Here is a 27,067-nt window from a genome sequence, read left to right on the forward strand (position 1 = left end):
CATTCCGACAATCTATATTGAGAAATCATTTGTTAGAAAGGCAATTAGAAATGAATAAATTTAATGAATCATTTTTAAAAAACACGATTAAAGTTTATAGACCATGTCCTACAAGAATTTAATTAATTAGTCATATATCAAATAAGAAAACCCATGGCAATTATATATAGTTTATATCGAAAAACATTAAATTAAAAGACGTTCATTTTCAATGCTATTATTTGTATATGCCTCATTATTTTTTCATTAAAATGTTTTGAACTAACTTTTTACATTTTGTTGTGCAATTACTTTAATGAAACTATATCGGAACGCAATAAATTATCAAATACGTATAAGAATATTAATGAAGCAATTAAGGAAGCAACAAATATCATCCAATATATTTCATATTGAGATAGATTTAAATATTTATCAAGATTCTTTTTTTAACATAAATATGATGAGCAAAAATCGTACTTTATCGCTATATTTTTAAGTAATATAGAAAAGAAATAAAAGAATTAACGTAAAGTTTTAAACAATTAATCTATTATGCGATGCGAGCATGTTTATATGCGTGAATGGATGAGTATATATGTGTACATTAAACAATAAGAAAAGACGCAATTAAAGACTCGCTTTACTATTAGAAAAAGGAGATATTTCAAAAATTATTCAAAAATTAATGATTAATTGAGCGAGATAATTGTTGCTTTGCATTATATTAATTTAATCATCTTGTTTTTCTCTATTGTATGATTCGAAAATTGAATAAAATTGGAAAGAAAGAGCACTAATAAAAATAATTGTATATTACATTTGGATTGTAATAGATTAAAAATATCACAAAATATTATGCATATATAGCGAAGAAAAATTAAAAATAAGAGTCAAACATTGTTTCTTTTTCTATTATCTATTTTTTTAACAATATATGTCAATGATTTATTCTTTTTTCCTTATTATTTGTTATATCCAAAGTAATTTCTAAGATACATTAAGCTCTATGAAAAAGATAACTCTCTTCTTATTTAATTATATATATTACACAATATATGAAGAATCTACTTAATGTTGTAGAAAGGGATTGAAATTGAAATTTGATTGGTTAGTTAAAAAAATACTTTTCATTAGAAACAACAGTGATCGATTAGTATATCGTCAATTAAGTGCTCATATAGACTCTTTCTTTGTATTTATACATATGTGTGTGTGTGTGTATGTATATGTATTCTGTTTATACTGTATTATTACTGGCATCGTTTCTCTGGCAATCATCTACATCTTCCAATAAAGAAATTACGGAATCAAAAATATCCACATCTCGTTGTCGATGTTTCTTGATGGAATGAACACTTTTTGGATCCAAATCCGAGACTCTGACACTGCTTAAGAAATACAGTTGCTCCGAAAGCTTAATCGTATTTTCCATGGGCACTTTTGACAAATTTTCCCTGTGTAAGAGAAAAAACACAATCATCAAAAAATTCATTACCTCTAATCAGTTATCTGATACATATTTAATATAACGAAAGTAATGGTCCGCTTGTTGCATTTTCATTATTAATGTGGTAAATGGTTGATCACGTGTCATATTTTGTGAGTAATTTTACACACATTTTATAAACCAATTATAATTATATCATTTGGGATCAAATATTTATAAATAAATAAAATGAAGCAATTGCTCGTCGTAATGTCGCATGTTGGACATATTATACGATTTGACTAATAATTGTAAAGAATAATTAACTGGAAAGCATTTCCCCCTCACAGCAACTATTGTATAAATTCAATTTTATCAGTTTTGCCTTTGTTGGAAAATTTATGCAATTGTCGGATGCTTTGAATACGAAGTGAAAATACGAGCTATTGTCTCGAACAATGCACTTACGGATGCAATTCGCGGAAGGTCATTAATATCGAGCAATCTCTGGCAGTGGCGAATAAAAGATAATTTCGTAACATCGATAAATGTTTGGCGATAATCTGCATATTTGTCTCTTGCTCGTCATCGTCACTAGTTTTCTGATTATGCAAACTCGTGTCTCCATAAAATAACCGACGCGAATCTAGGTTGGCACTAATTTCTATTTGCGACGTGAAATCGCCATTTACGACTATTCTCTTGACATTAGAAGATAAGATACACTTTGAACTGGCACTGTTTTCTTTAGAATTGCCATCGTATTCTCTTGCAACATTGTTGCTTTCAAGAAGCGCTTCAGAATTGACTTCTTTCATGTATTTTGTCTTCTGAATGACGGCATTCTGAAACAGAGAAACATTTTACAATATACTTGTGCATTCTGATAAAAGTTTTGCATTAAAAATATATATTACATACCATAAATTTGCCGGGTAAAGCATGAAAGATTGCGCTGACGTGAGTCTCGTCTCGTAATTTCATCAAATCGTCATATATCGTATCGTCATTCAGTGACGATGCAACGTCGGAATAAATGCCGTAAATGTAATTGGTATTCACGTAAGACAACTGCTGCATGTTTCGAATTCGCTCCAGTACCGAGTTTCTCGGCAGTTCATCGCCGTTGAAATTACAATTCTGCGAAATGGCAAACATTACACATTATAATTAAGATATTAGATCATTATTTCGATATATAAATTATGAATTATACAAAATCCTACCTTTCCCGCAAGGCGAAGGTAGCGTTCAGCTCTCGCGACTGTGTCCGGTTCGGCGCAGAATGTCGGAGCTTGGTTCGCGGATAGGAGAAAATTACAGCAAGCGATGGATGACTCTTCCAGCTGCTCTCGTGCGAAAGGCCGCGTAAGGGCGGCGTACACCAAACTGCAAAACTCGTCGATGTTCGAGCGTCGAGCTCGCTCGTTGCTCGCCGCATTCCGAAGCCATTCGTTCAGCACGTCCTCGAGATCGTTGAGCGACGATTCTTGATTGTAGACGACGACGCCGTCCTTAAAGATTCTCAGGTTATTTTGCGGTGACCTCAGAAGTTCCTTCACAGCAGTTTTCATGCGCGCTTCCGCTCCAGAAAACAGTTCGAACGGACAATAATTGCTACGAGCGGCAATGTCTTCCTTACGCAGCTAAAAAAAATTTGTACGGCTCATTTCGGTATCTCATTATTTCAGTGTCACAATTTATGCGAATTTTATTACTTGTAAAAATTCATTAAAAGACTCAACGCTTTTACCTTGGCATACTGGTTGAGGCAATACGGGCATACGGGAAATTTCCGCTCCGCCTTTGGCAAGTATCCCTGTTTCGGCTTTATCTCCACGCAGAACGTCGAATGACTTCGAAACACGGTTTCATCGATTCCCAACCGCAAATCCAGGAACGTGTAATCCGGAAACTTTGTGGCGTACGTGTCTGTGATTACTTTGTGTTGGCGTTTCTCTGCAACGAACGAAAACTATGAGTGCCTCGCTAGTATTTTTATCTTCAATGCATTCTTTTATCGCTCTTATACGAAAGAGAATACAATAAAGAATATATTGGAAAATAGATTTCCCAAGATGACCAAGGTTTTTTCGCTCAACAAATGTGAAAAGTCAACATAAGATGCATATGTGCGTATATAAAAATACGGTCGTAAAACTCTACTAAATTCTAAAATAAACCTCCTTCGGCGAGTTATATCGAACGAGATGCGTAGGTGTGAAACATTCTTACGATTCTCGTGATGCAGAAATAGAAGAAAGTCACGCGAGTCGCCGCGATGCCGAGAGAGCCAAAGGTAAATATTTAATGAATAATGGTAGACTAATTTTGTTCGTAGAATATAACGCGCCAAATATAGATGTTGAGAGAATTTGTGATTTTTATTACGTCGCTCGCAATCAAGGGTACTAACTGAAAACTAATTTAAAAAACTAACTGAAAAATAAAAAGAAGGGAAGAAAACCGCAGACATAGAAAATGTAAAGAAATAAAGTCTGAGAATCATAACGAGCATGTTAATATGTTAAATGACTAATTGTAAGACAAAGATACTTTTTCCGATAAAGATATCAAAAGATATCCAAGTATCATCGAAGCAAAGAAACGAAACGCCACGTATCTTTTTCCGCGTATTATCTTTTCTTACAACTTTTATAATCGGTAGATACGATGGTAATCAAAGTACAATGAAACGCATTAAACATGTCGCAATATTTTAAGAAATTACGTTGACGCCTTCATATCGGAAAAATATTCTCGATATAGATATTGAGATGATTCGAGATGGAATGAAAACCACAGGCTCGTCGCGCGATATGGATCTAAACACAGCGCGTAGTCTCTCCGTCCCGGACGATTGAGCGACGATCATTTATCGGACGTAGGATAAATGAACGAGCGCACGGTTAAACTTCCCCTACGCGCATTTGCCTCCGTCCGAGATACACGCGGCCGTAAGATATCGCCGCAATTAAACGTGTCAAACAAAAGTTGCCTCGTTATCTCGCTTATCCGGCGAGATATTCGGGTGGCGTCCCAAAATTCTACGCCATTAATCGTTATCTCGTAAGAAGGAATGTTAATGGCCGGATGTACAAATAGCGTAGTTGCATCACAAGAACGTGCGTCGTTGGAAAAAAATGTGTACGAAGGTAAATGAGTCACTTTAATTACCGCGATGATTGCCAATCTACCGATATCTGTCGATCGTTGATGGAATCTTGAGCAAAGAGAGAAAAAAGGATAAAAATTTTGTCTCTTATCGGTAATCAACTAAAAACATTAAACACACGAGGTAAATATTTTATTTTTTTTTTCGTGTCGAATATTTGTCATCCATCGCGCACAAATACATCCGATGGCAAAAATTTCTCTTTGCGTGATAAGCGAGAGATGTTCGCGTCGAGGGATAATGATACATGCCAATTTTGCTAAATGTCGTGTGCTTGCATTTAAATTTCGTGCATCGCACGCAAATGATTGTTGATCACGCGTGTTTTTCTCTTCAACAGAAAAAAAACTAACCATTTGATACGAGGAACTCTTTTTAAGAGCTATTTCCCGTTTAAAATGCCTGTCGAGTAATTTTGCGAACGTTGTACGTCTATTAATATTAATATAAAAATCGTTTATTATCTAAACGAGCTTTAAATAGAAAATCTTTGCCTAGCTAGCCTCGCGAAATGCACACATCTTGTGTATTAAATTACGTCTATTACGTAAATTGTACCTTTTTAAGATGTAATTTACGCACGTTAAAGAGGTCAATTACTCCGGCCAGCCATTTTCGTTTAACCTTATACTACGTCCGTTCCAGTCTACGTCAGTATTGTTGACTATATCGAGAAAAGACCGATTACATCACGTTCGATGAAACGGATAATCGAAATATTCTCACGCCCAGGTATATAACATTATGCATTTCCACGGCGTTAATTCTCATTGTCCGTTTCTCATTATCGATCGTCGAAGGTAAACTGCTCAATTATTTATAAATGAAATAATTCTGAAACGAATCGCGATACCGTTCAATTTATATAACTTTGATCGAGATACATATTTTTTTACAATTTCCTTTTATATTATTTCACGCTCAAATTGTTCCAAGCGTAAACGAAAGTGTGCCGATCGGATATTACATTTTTTTTTTCATTCAGAATAATTATAAAACTATACCAGAACGAGCGACAAGTGCATAGCGAGCGATATCAGCGGCGGCTATGCAGAGCCGTGTAGGTTTACACAGTCTCTGTTTACACATTCCTCGTTTCAGTCTTTGAAAATAAACATCCGATATACGGCCGTTCGATCGCAAAAATATCCCTGCGACTGACGTGGGTCGATCTCTCTGAAAATAGGCGATATCGAGGACTGCCCTCGAAAGCGGGAAGCGTGGGCGATTAAAAAAGAAGAAAAAACAAAAGGAAAGAATCCCGCGAGATTGTGGCAACTGCGGCTCGTTGCGTTAACGCACCTGTGCGGAGGTAGTTTACGCGCGAGGTTTACACAGTCGCGGGCCGATAAAAGCGCGGCGTTACACGCTAAAATGTTGAATCGCAAGAATCTACAGAGGTAATTGCATTATTTCGCAACATGAATTTCATTTACATATTAATCGCTTCGTCGCGAGGAAACCGGGAGGCTCGCTTGCACCCGTAAGTATATGTAACGAGTCATCATTTTCATAGGATATCTTTTTTTTCGAAACCAAAGTCGCGCGCGGGATGCCGGAAATTGCGATGCGCCGTTTTGGTCGTGTATTTTGCCGAGGACGGGAAAGAGGAGAGCGCGGCCGATCGCGCCGTTAATTAGACATTAATGAGAGCGGCCGGTGAGGATGCACGCGCGATTCGGTTTTGCACGGGCGCATTAGATCAATCTGGCGTGTTATTAGTGGAAACGACGACGCACGGGTGAACTTCGCCGACGATTAAATTGACGGCGAAATTGCCGCTATCGGCGGCGAATTTTTCCCGTCTCCGCGTCGTTCGATAATAACGCACACGCACACGCGCACGCTTCCGTGCGCTACACACACGGTGCGACAGAAAATCGATACTGCCGTATCGCGCGGGTGCGCAATATCGTCGGAGATAACAACGCGCGATTTTCCAGCCTGTGTGCGAAGCGGCTTTTAAATAAAAATATCGACAGTCGCGCGGGAGTTTCACAATGTGTGTATAAAGGCCAGCGATAACCCGCGCGAATAGTAACCCGAAAGCTTTCGCGTTATATCGGAGATATGACACGCTGTACAATGACTTTATTTCGATTAAACTTTCAACATATTTGTCAGAAGAGTAACAGCGAAACGATTAATTGATTCGCGCATCAATCGGAAACGCAATATCGATATTTAAAGTATCGGCGCGATACGCCGCGAGGTAAAATTTGAAATTGCCGAGAAAATATCGAGAATCTCGCTTCATCAAGCGATAGAAAGAAAATTAAATGCGAGTCGCGGTAAAAGGATCGTTATTTTTTTTCTCTTAAAGCATCATTTGACTTTCAAAGACACCTTTTCCCTTATAGAAATTACTCGTTACGTGCGAGCAAATAAGATAATTGGCCATGTTTCCTTTTAACGATACTCCTCGAAATAGCCGGAACACACACACACACACATACACACACATACACACCGGTCGAATAAGATCTCGCCGCTGGAACCGCAACAGCTTCTCGCGAAATATATTTTCTAGCCCGTCGCGTAATGTCGTTTACCCTCGCCTTCTCGTTTTGTAATCGTTGACCAAGACGCCAGAGGAGGGCGGAGATGGCTTCTATTTCCAATCGTCGCCGGAGAAAGTGCCAACGCGTCGGAATATCGACAAGTCCGCGAAAAGAAAAGCGGAAGAGCCACGGCCGACCACTTGTTGCATCCGCAGTCGCGACCGACCAGACCGGAGGATGGACTTTTGGTCTGTGAAAAAAAAAAAAAAAACGGATTCGGTAAATCGATAAATTTATCCGGATTTGTTCGCGAGCGCAACGAGACGCAAAGCGGAAAGAAATCGCATCGTATTACGTATGCAAATTTGGAAAATTCAAGCGGCAAACTCGATAAGGTGTAACCTTTGCAACCTAATAACGTGTAAAAATCGTTACCTTATACGAGAACAAAAGGCTGCGCGAAATTGCCTCCTCGTTGCAAGGACACGATTAATCTTCGTCGTGCTAATTAATATAAGATGGGATTAATTCGCAAATATGTACGCGAGCGTGAAATCACAATGGGACATCTTTCGATTAGCATCTCTTCCCGAGCACCCTCGTACGCAGCCGCGCGTACATCCTGCCTACGCGTACCACCCACCCGAGGGTTCTTCCACGATGCTCCCTATTTCGCAAAGTCTCTCAAACAGATTTCCGGTGGAAAATATATACCGGACACATTCCCTCGCGTGTCGGATCGACGCTAGCTTTGGACACCTGTGCATAAACAACAACGGTAGTTGACGCCCACGCGGGTGAACGAGTATCCATCGCGCGATACGATTAATCCGCAAACGTTGAAACACAAATGCACGCAAACTACCTCCTTGCACGAATAATTCGAGCGTACAATATTGATTATAAAATAAATAAATGGAGCTAAAGCGCGATAATTACACATGTACGTGTATACGATTCTTTTCTTTCTTATTCACAATATTTCTCCTTCTATTTACTGTTGATATTAATTACTTTCGTCTCACTGGTATTATTTGTTTGCTCATCTCCGGTTTATTCGCTATAACATTTGCGTTAAGTCTATAAGTATCGTAAAGGTAGATTAATTATCAATATTTTAAAATAATCCCGATAAGAGAGAGAGGAGCCGGCTTTGCGCACACATGATCGATGGATCCGATAAGGCGCGAACGACGACGATCGCCCTCGGGGCGATCTCGCATCGAGAGAAGAGGGAAGTAGTTGCACGAAGGCAAAATTGTCGGAGCGTTGCATACAATGGGCGGATCTCCTTCTCGCCGATAGCGAATGATAAACGTCGCTGCATTATTCAAAAATAAATCCGTGCGCGCGTATAATAAATGTTCTCCAACAAAACGCAACCGAAGGGCGAGGGTAGGCTAGAAATCTCCGCGGGATAGAGTTTGGTTTCTCTCATCGAGCAAAGCTGCCGGCGTTTCTCTTCTATAGGTTTTTTACTTTCTATAGTTTTACACCTTAATATTAATTGACTGCGTTTATCGAGGCTAACGATTTTCCCGAGAGAATCGTATCGTCGTATCACTGAACGAAGGTCCATTTGTTTACTACACTTGTCGAAGATGAACGAGTAATTCTATCGATCTGCCATGGATATACGACGCTAAGCTTATAGGTTTTAGATAGGGGAATGCGTGAAAAGTAATAAGATTAAAATAAAATGTACGTTAATGGGATTAGAACACTCGTTATCAAAGCTTAAGCTACCGTGATAACGCTCGACGGTGAAAAAAATATTTATATCGATACGAGTATTTATTAACTCGCAGATTTTTCTTCCATTAATTACTATAATAATCGAACTTTTGTTGCCGACGTCGTTCATTATTATTATCTACACGTGTATAGACGGCGATGTTATTTATTATTTTCTATCTTTTACACTTATTAATCGATATCGGTACTTTTTGTGCGCTATCGAAAGTCGAGATAAGAGAGGTCTGATATAGATTTCATTGACGTATTTTCCCTCAGTTTCCGCGTGTATTTTTTTCATCTCCTTGAAATCGATGTCAGCAAAACAGGGACGAAATTTTTATAGACGACAACGCGCGATGCAAAGACTAATGGGAAAGAATCTATTTGCGTATCTTGTTAAACTTTTACCTAACGTGTTATTTTTCACGATTTTTTTCGTCCTTCGTCTAGATCGGTGATCTCGCGAAGATGATATTTAAATACCTAGCCTTACACGCACACGTTGGCTTGTCCGAGGCAAGTGTCCTTCTCGACGAATATCTCGGGGTCGCGGCCTTTTCATAGGACTAATCGCGCTTGGAAACGTGCGAATATGGTGGCTACGAGAGACATATCTCGCGCTTCAATTGAAATTTCTCTCGCAGATTAAAAAAGTTTCTTTTGTGTGGAATTTCAGGATAAATTAAGAAACATGATCGAAATATGATTCACCGCGGGATACGTATATCTCTCGAGGGATTAAAAAGAGATAAGACAACGCGCAAGAGTCAACACAGGATTCGTGAGGCTGGCTTTGAGCATCATCTCGAATTCTTCTCGTCTGATGACATCGTTTTTCAAGAGCACGTGGCTATAAATGGAGAAGGTGAATCGTAGCCTGCGAGAGCCACGCATAGTAAATTTAGTCCTTCGAGGCGATTCTTTTAATTCCGAAAAGCTCAAACAAAAAGTGCCAGTCAGGACAGAGACATTTGTTCGAATTGCAAATTTCTGTTCAGTATTAGTCAACAGGTTATATTATTATTTAGTGATAAAATTGCATCTTTTATTTTTCGAGAATGTGTGACTCGCGATTAATTAATGTTAATTATTCTCAAGGAATAAACGAGATTTTCGCTATAATACGATATGATAAATATTATTATCAACCGCAGAGATTCTATTTCTCTCTCACCATATATGCGGCTTGTCACATGTAAAGGTGTAGATACATATGACGTTTTTAATCGTTGGCATCGATCATTGTCGAATGGGAAGGAATTTTCATATATCGCTAAACATTTACTCGCCGTCTACGTCTACGAGAGATCATTTCGCGCAGAGAATGATTTTGACAGGCGCTCTCTCTCCCTCGAATAGAAAGTTGTTATCGTCGAGATAAAATGTGAATATATAATTATCATGCCGCACCATTGCGATTATTAATAACAGTGATGTCTAATTCTCTGTGATTTAATGTAACAGAAAATAATGCACGTGTGTATATCATATACGAGTATATACTTTTATCTCGATAATATTTATGATTTTGGACAAAGTGTACTTTTACAAAAATGTAAAAAGAAAAGAGATGATTTTCGATAATATTCTCGAGAAAATACTCGATGGCATTGTAACATTTGTCCGTCTATTCGCTGTGATGGCAAATATTTTTTCGACATTTAAATTTCTATTCGATGTGAATTCTGCAACCGCGAAATACCGCTACACGGGATTTACGAAAACAATCAAATTTCCGAATTTATTCAAGTCTTCAAATTTGGCAAACTTCCATCCAGATGCGTTTATGAATCTTCAAAGTCAATTTATCGATTTGAAAAGTTGCTCGAGCTTTCTCTCCTGGACACTTGATACATTTGTAATATTGTAATTCAATATTATCGATCGGTGCACGGTTGTCCATGTCACACCAAGGAGAAATAAAACGTGGATCGGTTCTTGTTTACAAAATTGCAGTGAAAAATCGATGAAATTTCAGCTGCAGGCTTCTCGCGTGCGCAAGAAACTCACTGTCCCGGAGGGAGGCGCGTTACATATTTGCATTCGGAGCATCGAAAAAGATAAGGTGGCAGGTGTACGAATATCGAAAAAGAATAAGTCAGCGACTATCTTGATAAAAAAAAAAAAAGAAGAGATGGCGCGATCGAAACTAGTTGTAATCCACCTGAAAGCCACCTGTTCCTTTTACTGAACAGCACGCGATTGCACATAAATATTAAAAATCTACCGGAGAAAGTGATATTATACGGGATGTTCGATAATTACTTATAATAGTGAAAAAATAAAAGGAACCAACGAGAGAAGGCGAATCGAAAGCTGCGAGCAAATTGAATCAATTTTCAAACTAATTCACGAAATAAATAAATTTTCAAAGTATTTTACGATTCAGCAATATTTTCGATATGCGTGGGAAGAGAATTTATACCTGGACGATGAGGGCGGATGGCATCTGACAATCTGGCTACATCAGCTGCATCGCAACGAACAATTTGAGGGATCTGCGCGTAAGAGCCCAAAAAACAGGAAACCACGTTTCTGGCGTACCACACCTCCCGTTGCACGCGTGTTTTGCCGCCGTCCGGTGAAACCTCGTCCGGCAGCGACTTCCGGAATCGTATTACTCTGCGCTCCTGAAAGGCAAAAAGTAAACCCAATAAAGTCACGTCGATTGCATCCGACATTTCGCGGAGAGCATATTTTCTTTTAAAATATAACTGCGAATATAACTGCGCCAAAGTCGACTATAAATGTAGCATGTAATAATCAATGATTTTAACTTTGACATTTTTGTGCAGCAACGCGTTATAAATAAGCGCGCGCAAAATTATAAATCGCAAACGGAAACACATTCGATAAAAATGTCCAGGGCGGACGTTCGTCGCGGTTATTTTCTTCCCGTTGACAACGACACGCTCTCGGTCTTCGCTCGACAAACTAGACTGTAAAAAATTTTTGTGTAAATTTACAATTATTATAGTGGGTAATATTGAGACCAACTATTAAAGTAGTGTATATTTACATACATTAGTAAATTTATATTTCATAGATAAAATTATTATCTTAAATGATAAGTAAGCATCTTGTACTAATAAATTTACATGTTAGAAGTAGATTTCTAGAAATGTTTATGTAATAATACATTTTGTATATATGTATTTATACAATTTCATACATATTAAATTTAATTTAAAATTACATACATAATTAGTGTAACAATTACGCTATTTATAACGAAAATATATAAATTCATGTACTTTTACCAAAATTAGTCATTTTACTCTTTATTGTGTAAATATTCGTTTATCAAGTGTAATTTTTAAATTTTATATAAATGTTACAAAAAATTGTACATTTACATAAAATCCAAAAATTACACTTTTAACCTTGTAATTTCTCATCAAATATAAACGAATATTTACACTATAAAGAGTAAAAAGACTAATTTTTGTAAAAGTACATGAATTTATATATTTCCATTAAAAATAACGTAATTGTTACACTAATTATATGTGTAATTTTACATACTTCTTTTACAGTGTACCCGGTATTTTCTGTGCGCTTGGATATACGCGGTCCGCGTTATCAAGAACAGATCAATCGTCTTTCAACCTGGCGACGTTGAACAAACGACGTATGTAGGTCGACTTTATGAAAAATTCTCGAGTTAAAGATAATAGGATGGTTCGCGGCTCGCCTCGTCTCTTGTTTCCAAGCACATGTTCAACTCTCGATCGAACTGATCGAAGTTATTAATCATATGCGCACGGCCGAAGGTAAGGTTCTAGGACATTCTGTTACCCAAGAGATTCGTTCGAGCTCTCTAATTTTCAGTCAATGATAAATCAATGAGACATCAATACGCGCGCCTAGTCATTTTAATTTTATTTTCTTCATCTTGGACCTTTCACCATATAATATATCTTTTTCTCGCTAATTTCAGCCGAGAAAAAATGCCATTTTAGACATTTTGTGCTCGGACTTTGGAGCGATATAACATGATATTAAAAAATTGTTTTTCCGAAATAAAACATTTGCGATAAATACGTTTTTATCTCGATACGAAAGCGCCCGGTCGACTCTCTCATTGATATTCGGGATTTCGAAAGCCAGCCGTTACTCGCAACAATTTCGCAAGTCTCGGACAAACGTAACTGTTACTTAACAAGCATGGCGCGTTCAGTGTCGTGATTTTCGGCACGTTAGTCGACACGCTCGATCGAGCCGCGATCGATAAACGCATCACGGACCGTATCAGATTTATTAGTCTTACAAAGAAAAATGAGTAACGATTCTATACGTGACTTCAAATATCTCGTGTTCGTTTTTGCACAATCCGAGATCTAAATCGCGTCCTGATTCCGGACGCGAGGAGATTCAATTTAGTCGCTTTCCTTCCAACAAATCGATCCGAAATCGATTGAAACGTCGACCGAAAGCAGGCCGACGTTTCGTTTGCGATTCTCGCGAGTTTTAATCGCGCGAGCGATCACGACGTAGCATTAATTACAAGGGTCTTTGCGCGGAAAACCGGTCACGCGACTAAACGATCGACCGACGTTTCGTCATGTAAAAAGACGGAGATGAACGCGCCCGGGGAGGCCATCGGCCCAATAATGACGTACGCTCGACAGGTTGTTGCTACGCGTTCCACTTTACTGACCGTTCGCCGCCGATATACGTACGAATTATTGACGATTCGATAATAGTCGCGATAGCCAGACACGAGCGACGTCCATGTGTCACGAGGAGAGAAGCGAAAAATAACAAGGTTAATGAAAAACTAAACAAACTCTTCAAAGCTGTCGCGAATGTATATACAGGGTGTCCCATGACTGAAGGTCCATACTTTAAGGGCGTTTTGCTGATGCCATTTAGAGTAAAAAAAGTCTAATAAACATATGTCCGCAAATGCTTCCTAACAGAAATACAAGTATTGAAAGTTGAATATTTAAAAAAAGAAAGACATTTAATTTAATTTGTTCATTTACAAATTCTGTTCGAGTGATTTACCAGCTTGTTCCACCATTCCAGGAGAATTTCTGATTTGTGTTACCGCATCCATAATTCTGTCAAGTTCATCCCTATCGTAAGATTGTTTCGCATAAACCATTGACTTTATATGCCCTGTTAGGAAGCATTTGCGGACATATATTTGTTAGACTTTTTCTTTACTCTAAATGGTGCTGGCAACACGCCCTTAAAGTATGGACCTTCAGTCATGGGACAGCCTGTATACGTCGGAGAAATTTAAACTCTTTGAAGAACGAATTGTTCGACCAGAAAGATAATCGAGGCGAAAATAAAATCTGGAGCTCCAGTTTAATTTCTCGCTTCTCTCGATAAATCTCTCTCGGAGGAGCGTGCGACCCGACGTGAACCGCCAATCGATATATAGGCTAAGTCGGCTGACGTGGTTGCAAGTTTTTCATGCGTCACGTCTATTAATGCGACCGCGTATATACCTGCCTACGTGGTCGTTTTTTTTTCGTATAAAGTCTGTGCCAACAAACGTAGTATCTTTGAGCACGCGATTACAACACGCCTAAAAATACGAATGATCAATATTTTGAAGAAAGTTTGCGTTCAACAACACATTATATAAAAAAAAAGATTGCGATACGTTTGTCTTGAAATTTCTCTCGCATTTCATGCCTTTTAATTCTTTTAAAAAATACCGTTATTGGCGTTCGAGCGTTATCACTTGCACGGTGTTGTCGGCCCCTTTGGACGCTCGGTATTTATATGATTATTACTCAAATATCTTCATACTAGCAACTGATACGCGATGCAAAAAGTTTCGCCATTTATAGCGGTCACGGCTAAATATGTGCCGTCTATCCGCATTAGACTTTGCCGCGACGAAAGGGTTAACATTGGTCGCGTTTAAAAATATGAATAAAGATATCGATGGTCATACATCGAGGTTCGCTTTGTGTAATCAGTTTTGCAATATGCAAGTGGCGACAATAATTCTTTATTTACGCGCTCGCGAATGACGCGATGCGCGCGATACGCAAAGATTAAATAAACGATCCGTAACGCAAATTATAAATTAATTGCCCGCGGCGGAATAACATCTCAACCGGGCCCGATCGAGGCAAAAAAATGCTAATCGCTTCTTCCAGCTGCGTAAGCGAAATTAAGCAGCGAAGAGATCACGAGGCGCGTTTCGACCTCGACGAAACGCTCGATGAATACCGCCGCCGCGAACGTTAAATCGCTCGTATAATGTTGGCTTTCTACACACGAGTAGTTTTTAGTAGTTAATCTACGAGTGACTTCCAAGAGTAAATAACATTCCTCTTTACGCAATGCGAAACGACCGACTTGAATACTTATGCGGGCGCTCCGATAAGAGGATAACGCGCTGTCGGAGGCTGATCAAGCCTCGAAATATATAATGTATACGCTTGATATGCTCTGACGGCACGGCTTTCAAATCTGTCCCTCTCTCCCTCTCTCTCTCTCTCTCTTTCTGTTGTATTGTAGATACGTGACGTAAGAGTTTGGATTAGATTGGAGCTGTCGCGCCTCGATTGGAGCGCACGGACGGTAACATACGAAACGGCAGGAAATCGATATCGACGCCGATTCGTTTCGATTCCGCGAAAGAAAGAGAGAAAACCGGATGCCCGCTTCGGCGAACCGTGTCCGGCGCGTACGAGCTCATTAAATTCAACACGACCCGTCCTCGTCCGCCCGCGACAGATCGGATCGGCGCCAGAAACCCCAGCGACGCCGATATCGCGCCTGCAACCGCGCAAAACACGCGAGCGCGCAATTTCCTGCCAAAAGTGTCGCGTCGCGGCTTTTGCGGTTCAACGCAAACTATACGTAACGCCATTATCTCGCCGGGTCATATTCGTAAATTTCGTCCTACATTATTTACGTTTCGTTCCTCTTTTAAAACGAGCGCGATTGGAGCGAATTAAAGGACCCGACTCTCGGAATACTTTTGCCTCGAAATCGGTCAACGAAAGAGAGTCGAGGAAAGACGCGAGCAACGTTGTACCGTTGCAAAGATGAGCGATTAATCTCGCGAGCATTTTCTTTTTTCCAGCTTAAGTGTGTCCCGGCAGGGGCACACGTGGACGAGGGTCAACGAACCTCCGGAACCTTTGGAAGAATCGCGGAAGCGTGTTAATTACAAATCGCTCCGACGGTGGCATCCATCGATCGCGCCCGACCATTCATCACTCGACGATCGCCAGCACAGTTCTGAGGCGAGCGGCGGATCGATCGGTCGGCCGATCCCCACTTTGTTGGCCTCCTTTCCTCTTCCACCTCGTCCGCGTCCCCACCGTCACCGGGAGGTCAACGGCCAACGGTTAATGGTCCCTCTTTCTCTCTCTCTCTTTAACCTTGCCGCCGATAAGTCGCTCCTCGTCTCTCTTTCTCTCTCGTACTCGCGACAACTCACTTTGGCGGTTACTCGCCACCATTCGCTCCCTCTCGTGCGCATCCTCTTTCTCTCTCTCTCTCACACACACACACATACCTCTCTATTCAACGCTCGCTCTTCCCCGAGTCCTCCTCCGAGATGAGAGAAGCGCAGCGCGTTCAACGGCGTGACGATCCAGCGATGGTGCGGAGGACCGTGTGCACGCGCATCGGGCCGCGATCTATGACTGATTAGGCAGAGATAGGCAATTATCCGCACCTTCGAGAGACGAGGCAAACGGAGCGAACCAGGAGGACGAGCGATCATCGTCCCGCGTCGTATCATTGATCCCGGATTCGCAATTCTATTTCAATATCGACTCCCCTCCGGTTCCTCGACGGTTCCTTTTCATCGACGGCGCGACGATGAATCCAACGATTCTTTCAGCCGACTCTATTTCTACCCTATCGCTAATGGCGTGACGATAATTCATTCCGTACCCACACGCGTGTCGGATCTGCAATTTATAGCTGATTAGAGACTGCTACGTAGGCATTCGACGATTGCGACTTGCCGCGCGGGCAAGAAGAGAAGCGGCATTCCGCGAAACAAATACCGATATTGCGGTAACGTCCGTGCCAGTAAAGTCAGATGTGTATCATTGGTAATCGCGCGTAACCGCCAATGAGACGTCGCTGTCGGCGTGTTGTACTTGGAAAATAGCGTAATGCCTGTAATCGCGGAATCTGCCGAGATGGCCGATTCGACGACATATCGTGCAACGGGAGAATAATATCGGTTCCGAGTCGTACATCGCGTGATGATCAAGCTTCGGAGTCTTCCCGTTTCGATGCAACGCGACGTGAGATTGCGCTTTGAAAGATTATTTCTTACGTAAATTCTACGCCGAAAAAAAGGACATTCTTGTTTTGAAAATATACTTAGTTTTAACATGGAAATCTTGAAGAGATGTATTGCGTTAATTAAAGAAAAATAATAATTGCTTGAATAATTGCTTACTTGAATGAAGCCATTTTATATAGTTCAATCGAGAAAAATATATTCTTACGATTTAAGATTTAATTTTCTCGAAAGGAAACAATGTTGGATAGAAAATAACATTTTTAAATCAAAGATTGATAATTAAAATAAGACTATAATATTGTTGAAATTTAAAATTATTAAATTCTAAATTGTTGCGTATATACGAAACAATGAACGCGTTAGTTTAAGTAAACAATTTTTGATTTGACACTTATTTTTTTTCTGTGTATTTTTACTATATGTATATTCTTTCGCGTGCATTTTTCACCTATTACGCACCATCTAGGACACGAACTATGAGAAAATGTCTCTCTTTGACATCACTGATACTAGACTCGATATCCAGCAAAACGGAAAATCGAGTTAGCAACTTGCTGGGTTAAGTTGAGTTGGAAAAGGAGTTGGACAGAGACGAGCCTCGCAGACTCGTTAAAGCCGTCGTAAAATTCAAAGCCGATAAACGCGATGAATGAGCGAAAAGATAACGTTGGAGGGGTATATCATCGGGTAACGACGTTTCGCTCCCGCAGCTGGTGTCGCGATTAACGACTTAATTTACTATTCTCTGATTTAATGCATTGGACGGTGGAATCATATTTCAACAATCTTTATAACGGAAGAGAAAGACGATTGTATCGAGACACCGATAGTCTGTAAAGAGCGATTGGGAACTGAAGGGATTCGACGCGCAACGAATTGCAAGAAATGAAGAATAAAACGAAATGGCGTAGCCTACATTCTCGTTTAAAGATACTTGTCGGAATTGCCGAGCATTCCAAAGGTTAAAATCGAGCCTCGAAAATGTTTTCGTTCAGTACCCACTCGATTTCTCCTTTGCCGCTGATTGTCTCTTTGGAGTCGATGCAGCCGAGTCACGTAATAAAATTACAAACCTACGGCGGCGATGACTCAACTCGCGCGGGTTAAGGTCTCTACGTGAAGAGGAAATACGTGACGACGAAAGAGACAGGGGGGGAAGAAAAAGAGAAAGAAAAAATAAAGTCGGGAGAAACGACCGCGAGCGAGTTTGCGCGATTAATGGCGTTTGTACTTTTAAATTGTCGACGTATTATTTTTCTCGATATTGTCCAGAGGCGGTCCTAATTTCTCGTCCTTCATCCACGGAGACCACGGTGGAGCTGTTGGCGAGCACGTGTGCAGGTTCGACAAACTTTCGACGGAGGTCCTAGTTACGGTGAGCGTGCATGCATGTTATCAAAGTGCACAACGACCGCATAATACGAAGCAGAGCATCGTCTGTCGCGGCTTCGTGCAACGGGAGTAATCGTATAATGGGAGCTCGAGCGCTGGTGCAACGTTATTTCGGCGTTGTTCGCGTCGGGCTTAAAGGGCGATGCAAAATTCAGAGCTCCCTACATTTGGTAATAAGCTGGGCGGAGTGAAGCTCGGCTCGGCGAATGATTCAAAACGGATCCGCGGAAAAATAAAAACTGTCGAATCCGCGAACCGTGAACCTACCGGTTGCCATCCGCGATATATTCTCTCGCGTATCTTGCAATTTTACAGACGCGCGCGTCCATCGCGCGAGATGCGATAACGATGATTCGGATCGCGGCGTATCGCACACACCTATACGCGTACAATCATCGTCCATTTGCGATAAGTCCACGATGCATACGTCCGCGGGCGCATCGCGCGTTATCGATCTCGCGAAACGCGCACCTGAGGAGACGCGCAAAGTGGAAAAATTCATTTCCTGCAACGTGACGTGACACGCTCCGCATAAATAAACGGAGAAGATAAGAGACGAACGTCACGAGTAATTAAACGAAATTATTTATGCTCCCGCGGATCATTTGTCCGCGTCCCGAAAGAATACGCGCCCGTAGAGTCTGTTAATTCGACTGTCTCCCTGTCGCAGACGGTTAATTACACAGTTTTCAGATAATCGTCAATTACATGGGAGTGCGCGAGATATCGTCGCGATGGGACTTTGCGTTTCTCGTTACGAATCTTTCTTCGTTAAATCGAAATTGACTTTTTTTTTTCCGACAGAGATACTCGCGCGAAATGACGTAACGACGCGAGAATCTCAATCGTCTCGGTTCGATTATTAATAACGAACGCATCAACGTTAAACGTCATCGTATCCGCTTGTTTTTCCCCCGAGATTTTTATTCGCTCTTGCAAAATTACTATCGCGCCGATAACTGCCTCGGGACTTTTGCCCGCGAGAACCTCGTAAGAAATCGCGTGCATTTTTATTCGTTGACGATTCGCGGACGATCGATTATCGCAAATGCGAGATGCTCTCCTCCTCTTCCTTTCCCTCGTCTCTGCATTGCCGAGGGCGAGTGATTATTTGCGCGTTTTTTGCGCATTTGCATCCTGGGTGTACATTTACGCGATTTGCACGTTAGACGACATTCAATCGCGAGGGTATTAAGCATTACAAGGTTTTTCCACTCTTCTTTCGCGTTATATCTGTATATCGGTACTAAACACACAGTCTAGAAAATTCCATTTACGTTAAGAGATGTCTCTGCAAAGATTACAAGGTAGGACGCTTTTTGCTCTCGCCGGAATCAACGAGAGAAAATGGCTCGACGACCCCAACCGGCGCCGAAAACGTTGCGGAGACTCGACTAATGCAGTTGCGGACAGGAAAAGTTTGGGATCAAAAAGAGAGTCGGACGTTGTAATACGGCGAGATCCGCGAGAGCAAAGTTGAGTTTATTCTGGGTTGGTTTTGTCTTTACTTAGTCCGAATCGTGGAGAGATCTTTGAGGAAATAATTTTCAAGGGCTCGCCGATGAGGTTTGAGAAGCGTAAAAGAGGGCGATGGTAAATAAATGTCGAGATTTCTAAGCTCTTTGATTAATGATTACGTGCGAATCTTTGGAGGTCTCAGTCCACGACGTCAAAAATTTGTTTGCCAAATTTTCAGCAATGCAGATACTTGTCGAGAGATACTATATATATATATATACGCGGAAGTATGTAATTATTGACTTACGTGAGGTAATGCGATAACGATATTGGCGTTTCCTTCCCCTTTGTAAACCACATCCTGTACAGCAAGAGTCGTAAGGGATAGATTCGTCTCAAACGATAAATCTTCTCCAACACTTTCGGCAGTCATCGTTTTGGGAAAACGTGGTCAATTTCGAAAGAAACAATCTTCTTTGTCTTGTCACTTTTCGTCGATATATCGCCAAATCTGTAAGCAGACAAAAATAATTTGGTCAATAAACAAATTTTCTGAAAGCTTGAATTTTTTTATTAATAATATTTTTTTTTTAATTTTATCGTTTCGATATGTATCACTAGAGCAAATAATTTGTCGATTTACCAGATCGATATTTATAAATAATACTGTTATTTCATGAAAATAAAATTTAATTGTTTTACGAATGTGTGAGATGAACTTTTATTTCAGCAAAGGACATTTTGCAAAAATAATTATAATTAACGTATGATCATTGACATTTAAATGGAATCGATGATGTCAATGGAATCGTCATGTAATGTCAAATTGTGCCGAATAGTCCAACATTGACGGAATTAAAAAGTTCATGCACTCCGCCTTTACTGCATTATCAGTTACTCTTCTCATTCGGATGTCAATGCGTATGATAATATTTTGGAAGAGACAAAAGAGATACGGAAAAAATTTGAAAAATTTTATCATATCGCTTAAGTGCTCGAGAAGAAATTTGATTCTCGACTTGATAGAGTTGTTGAAAAATTCGTTGAGATTTTTTTCAAACGTCACATTGTGTATTTAAAGCGTATTTAAATACAGTACCATCTATTACTTAAAAGAGAAAAAAAGATTTATAAATTTTTGCTACGATTCAATCTCTTCGAAATATTGGAATTTCGATCGGCGCAAAGGTACTCGCGTCGCGATTCGATATCTTTATCGGATGCATATCCACGCGTTGACGTAACGCGCGACCATGCGAGGTATATCAAGTCGGTCAAGATTTGCGCAGCCCTGACATTCCTTCGGGCCTGGCCGGTAGCAGCCAGCGATCCGGGAAGAAAAATCGTCCGCTTCATCGGGAGCTGGTGAAAGTCGAGCAAAGACCGCGGCGACTTTATTACGCGCAACTGTGGAAATTCAAACGCCGATATCGATCCCGGCCTCGATCGCGCTATCGGAATCACGCGATACGCTCAGCATCCCGGATACGAAATCGCTCGCCCGTCAATATTAGCCTTCACGGTCTTAAATCTAGCAGACTCGAGCAGGCCTGATCTGCAAAGGTCTCGATAAAGAAAACGTAGCAACGCTGGTCTTTCTCAATTAACATGAAAAAGATAAGTTGCGCGCAAAGTACGGTTCCGAAATAAGTCCCCCGATGACGTGTCCTTACACATGTACATTACTAATGAAAGAGCCGCGCGATGGGCAACACTTTCTCCCGCGCTATATTACATACATTTACGAAACGTATTTGTGTAAAATAACCGCGCGCCGCCGCCGTCTTACGTTGCGTAAGCTCCTTATTCAGGAATACGAATTTCTCACACCGCCTCGCCTTTTAGACACGTTCGAAGCCTTTCTGCCTCTGATGACGTAATTACCCGCTGCCAATGACCACCGTAATTGCAAGAAACGCTGTCCGCGCGATAGACGTCGAGGCAGCTTTATTACGAACATCATTGTCGTCGAAAAAAAGAACTCGATAGACTTGCTTGTGAAAATAACGCGTAATTCAACCAGTCGCTTAAAATTTGTAAAGAGAAGAGTATTATTTGCGTAAACACATGAATCTTGCGCGAATGTGTGCGTTTGCTGTTTGCAATAAATTATAAAATTGCGTTACGCTATTACTCATCGTAAAGTGACGCGCGCGCTCTTACAGCCTGATGAATAAATGTCTCCCGTGAAGGACCGTTGGATCGATTACGAAATATTTCAGCTCGATAAAGTGGAAAAAGAAGAAGCGAACTTTTCGAATGGATCGATCGAAGCTTGAATCGATCGACTTTCCACGACTGTCGCAAACGTTATGAATAAAAAAAAAAGCAATACGCTAAAAATACATATCCTCCTCTCCACGTCCAATATATAATACGATATATTATGGTCCGCGACGCTTATTGACGAGTAACCTGTTGAATTTTGCAGAGGTCGTCGAGCACCTGTCACGATGCCTCGAGTAGTAATGTAAAAATACGCTCGTAAAGTGGATTCTTATGCAATCGGACGCTTAAAACTGTCAAAGCTGATGGTCGAGCGTGGCATCGGGAGGACTCGAGCATCCGACGCGAGAACAACGCTATATCGGTCGCGAAATCGCCAATTCCGCGACGCGCGTTTAGCCTATTTATGGCTATACTCGCGAAACGATGAGTCACGCGAATGAAGTCATTTATGTCGGTAATAAAAGAGAATCGCGCAAACTTTCGAAAGCGTCTCGTTAACGAGCGAGCCGCCATCGAGATGCAAATTAGAGACGAGGGAAAGAAATATTGTCCAAATATTGCCGGTACTGTCCCAAATTGTGACGTCACCAGCGCAAAAGTAGGAAATATTGCTTCGCAAAAAAAAAAAAAAAACTTGGCAATCGCAGCACATTATTGTTTCGCAAGATCGCAAGTATGTTACTCAATGATTGCATTGCAATTGAATTCGTGCGTCGATACTGAATCGAATAAAATTTTCCGTACAGTCACTTTTCCCAATTATCTTATTTAATCACAATTTTTATTAACCAGAGATTGCGCGTTTGCTCGCTTCGTCGATATTTAAGTCGATCGACCTTTTTGTAAATCATTCGATAATAGCGACACGCACGTCAATGATTGCGAATCGCTTAATGGCATTCTGCTCGCGAAACGAATTACGATGCGAGAAGCGAGTAATAATAATATCCGAGAAGGGCAAAGAGACGATTGGCAAAGAGGACGACGCGTACGCGATTACGTTTGGAAAATTAATATAGGACGCTACATTCGATCCATGTATTTGTCGCTAGGCATTTTATTAAACGTACGCCTCTCGCCGTCTTGCTCGTTCCAAACGACAGGAAAGACTTAACACGTTGTAACTTTCGAACTGGAGCAGGCTGTAATTTATATCCGATAGCGGCGTTATTTTCTCCACTCGCCGGACGCATATCTTCCTTTACCGTTAGCCTAACCGTCGCGTCGACCGCGCGCTTAAGAGGTAATTGTCTCCTGCTGCCGTCAAGCATGCCTTAGAAAAGCGGAGTAGCGCGTCGCGCGAAGCGATAATCTCGTTACAAGGCCGGTCATCTTATTACGCGCGCTACATCGATAGAGAGAAAATGCATTATAAATTATATTATAAAGTGTATCAATTATATCGACGATTCGTAAGAAAAGGATGAAAATCTACGTCGCGTCCGAAGAAGCGACGCGTACGTTTTTCTCTCATCTTAACATTCGTGGGAAATGCGGCCGATGTCTGAAACGCTCGAGCGCGGATGCACTTTTCACCCAACTCGCGTCTTCGTCTACATACGTGGCGCAAGGGTCTGCGGATAATATAGGCGACGTTGCCAGAACCGAAGCACGTCTTATCCATTTTCGCGTAAGGTTAACGACCGCCCGAGGCTTGCGAAACTCGGAACGGATCGACGGAGCTTCGCGCGCAGCGTGCACGCGACGCGATGCAACGACGGCGACGTCGAGATGCACCGACGTAATTGGAAACGCCGCGTTTAATGTCGGCGGGCGGACCAAACTTTCCGAGGACCGTAAAGCCGCCCCGGGCCGATTAACCCCCAAGTACGATCGTGGGGTAATTAAAACTTTCCAATTTCGCGGCGCACAACAGGACCGCCGTAGAGAAAGACTCGAGTCGTAAAGGGAGACTCGAACATTGGAATTCTCTTGAAACGTATGACGATTATAATTTCGCTGCAAATGTACACGTACATAGATAATGGCAAATGTTTGAATAAATTGTAATATATTTGTAAATTCTCGCAATTTATCGCTCCAATCTTGACATTGTTCCAAGCGTTGAATTCAAATTTGGCGAGAGTATATAGTCTAATTAAAATAATTAATTAAAATAATTTCGCTAATTATTCGCATTTCAAGGAGCTCGAATAGATTCGTATTCTCAACTGTTGACAAACTCAACAAATTAATGATCAAATTACCATTAACGCCTAGACATTTTCCTTACCCCCTAGAAATGAAATTGTAATTAAAATCTCGGATATCCCGCGCGGCGCGCTAGGCGATAAACAATCCCCAAAGAGATTCCGGGTTCGTCTGGAGTGGTCCGGCAGACTCGCCAATTTGCCAAGCGCCGTTCTTCGACGTTGCGCAAGAACGGCGTTCGCGAGCAGAGAGTGCACTCAACGTGGGACAATGCGCCGCATCCCGAGGCAGGGAGCGCAACTCGGGGAAGGAGAAAAAAAAACGGCGACAGCGGCGGAGGCTCACCGTTGTTCTCGATGATAAGAGGCGGAGCGTGTGACTGAGCGAGTGCGAGAGAAAGGAGGGAGACGACGTAGGGGGATGACGAGAAAGGAGGACCTTGTTCCCTTCGCCGCGACGCAATCGATAAGCGCAATTAAGACTCGCCTTTGAGATAAACGAAACAGAGAGCGAGAATGAGAGTCTTTGCGCTAATGACGAGGGGGAGGAGGGGGAGAGGGGGGGGAGAGGAAGAAAAGGGCGAGGAAAAAGGGCCTCGGCCGCCGCCGTCGATTATTATCTCGCTGCCTTTTCACTCGCGAGGCTCTCGACCAAACTCGAGATACGCTTTCGGATATATCGAAAAATGAGCGACAAAGATTGCGTCTCGCTCGTACCGTTTATTTACCTGAGATTGGCCGCGAGACGATGCGGCTTACGTTTTCTAGACGATGTCGGAGATCGCGCGATGCCATCTGGTCACGGTCCTCTCGCCGATTATTCACGGAAAGAATCGTGAATCGAGCTCCTCGGGCCAGCTCGATCGTGCCGATCGAAGCAGCCGCCGATCTCTTCGAGATATTACGCAACGTTGGCCGAACGGCGTGCAATTGGCAGGCAACAAAGTGTGATGCCTCGGTAGCCTCGGCAAAGAGGTCGCGCGGAAGAGATTGACAGAGGAGGATGGATGCCCAAGGCAAGAGGGATAGAAAGAGAGAGAGAGAGAGAGAAGGGGGAAGCAAGTTTGTGCGTTGAACAGAATCAGCAATTCTAACCTACAAGGGAACCACCACTAACCGACGTGCGGGCCAAGCGACGTCGGGGGGCCGGGGCAACAACCGACGTTGACCTCCACGACGACCATCATCGCCGATGGTGGCGACGGCGACGACGACGATTGCGGCTACGGCGCGGTTCCCTCTTCCTCGAGTAACAATAATTCGCCGTCATTTCGCACGCCTCGACTTTTTCTTCGTTGTTTGCGCGGGACCATCTTCTATCTGTTCCACATCGAGTCGAGAGAGAGAGAGAGAGAGAGAAGGAGAAAGAGACTTCGAGAAACCTTAAGAATGCCCGATCGGGTTGTTGAACCGGAGAGCGCAGCCACGACGACGATGCTGTAACGCGTGTCCTTTAGGCGGATCCATTAACCTTTTCTCATCCCGAAGAGCACGGAACGATCATTTCAGCGAAATCGTCAGCTGTTGCGCGACACATCGATACAGTCGATGCGAATAACTCGTAGAGGCGCAGGAAATTTGGACAATCGCGTAACGTTATTTCATTCCGGCGATAGCATCGTTCCATTTCCTCGAGGCGTCCTTATTCTCGCCTGGCTCGATCCTCGCGACTCGACGAGAGAGCGCGCACATCTGCAAAAATCGCGTATCGAATTTATTCGTCGTCATCAATTCCCTCCTTTCTATCGTGTATTCGCGGCAACGCAACAGATTTCAATATCCCGGTCTGTCGACTCGATTAGATTGTCGACGATTAACCGTCCGACGAGACGAGAAGGGTAGCAATTAAAACTAGTTTTCGTTTCATCTCGACTGAGCAAAACTCTCGCGAAACATGTACGAAATGTTGACTCAACGCATCAACTATGTAATTAAGCGTCAAGTTGCAAGTAAAGCTGAGGAGAAATGTAAGAAACAACGATATTGATAAAGTCGCGATACAATTTTAAATAAACGTATAAAATTATCTTGTTCCTTTCCTACAGTTTCCATTGGAAAAATCCCATTTGTATAATCAAGATTGAAAATTATACAATTGTTGTCTTCCATTTGTAATTTCGACAATTATTCTTCTGGTATCTTTCGAGGAGCTCGAATAATAAAAATTGCATGAATCTTCAAAGCGAAATAGCCACGTGACGTGAATTAACGAGACAATCATTCCATTCATTTGATCGAACGAATAATTACAGATTAATTCCCTGCCGTTAATTATTAGACAATCGTTAAGAAATAATACTCTTCTTGATAAATGATTAAATAAATTAAAGTTTCGCTGCGTTATAATTATTTTTCCATCCATTCGTTAAATAAATCAACAATGAGGAGTAATTTGAAAAACTCTTAATCGCTAATGAGTCACGTTCTCGGAAACGCACCACGTAATATCTATATATATAAACATTTCAGACAAGTGTCGCATACGGAATTTTCAGCCTATATGCGTTTTCTCGAATTATCTCGATCGTGCTATTTCCAAGAATAACTGTATGAGAGAATTTCGAGAATGCAAAAAGTATATCACTCGCTTAAATTCGCGTTCGCCCACATGCGTAAGAGAAAAAATGCGTGCTATTTATCGCTCCGCAAGTGTTTTTCGCAAAAGCGCAATTGTGCGACGTGAATCGCTCTATCGTAATTGAGGATAAATCATCGTTATTCGGCCTCTTTAAATAAACGTCCTTCGCAGAATCGTAATTTTTATCGAAATTT

General features: G+C 41.5%; 1 protein-coding gene across 5 annotated transcripts in view; it reads right to left on the reverse strand.

The window, feature by feature from the left end:
• Positions 1–936: 936 nt before the first annotated feature.
• LOC105251231 (inositol-pentakisphosphate 2-kinase) overlaps positions 937–27,067 on the reverse strand; it is a 73,400-nt gene continuing 47,269 nt past the window's right edge. For 2 of the 5 annotated variants that reach the window (XM_011257857.3, XM_020027503.2), the window contains exons 3-9: positions 20,224–20,427; positions 11,247–11,451; positions 3,162–3,367; positions 2,635–3,054; positions 2,330–2,548; positions 1,877–2,253; positions 941–1,436 (exon numbers count right to left, since the gene is read on the reverse strand). In XM_011257857.3, the coding sequence (XP_011256159.1) occupies positions 1,220–1,436; positions 1,877–2,253; positions 2,330–2,548; positions 2,635–3,054; positions 3,162–3,367; positions 11,247–11,451; positions 20,224–20,349 (1,770 nt within the window). In that variant the 5' untranslated portion in view covers positions 20,350–20,427 and the 3' untranslated portion in view covers positions 941–1,219. Of the gene's footprint in view, positions 1,437–1,876; positions 2,254–2,329; positions 2,549–2,634; positions 3,055–3,161; positions 3,368–7,135; positions 7,335–11,246; positions 11,452–16,319; positions 16,689–20,223; positions 20,428–25,023; positions 25,045–27,067 lie in introns of those variants that run through there. The other 3 variants (XM_020027504.2, XM_011257859.3, XM_025406936.1) reach the window with 3 other exon arrangements.

Source organism: Camponotus floridanus, unplaced genomic scaffold (assembly GCF_003227725.1).
Source record: "Camponotus floridanus strain SB8 unplaced genomic scaffold, Cflo_v7.5 scaffold16, whole genome shotgun sequence".
Taxonomy (NCBI): Eukaryota; Metazoa; Arthropoda; class Insecta; order Hymenoptera; family Formicidae; genus Camponotus; species Camponotus floridanus.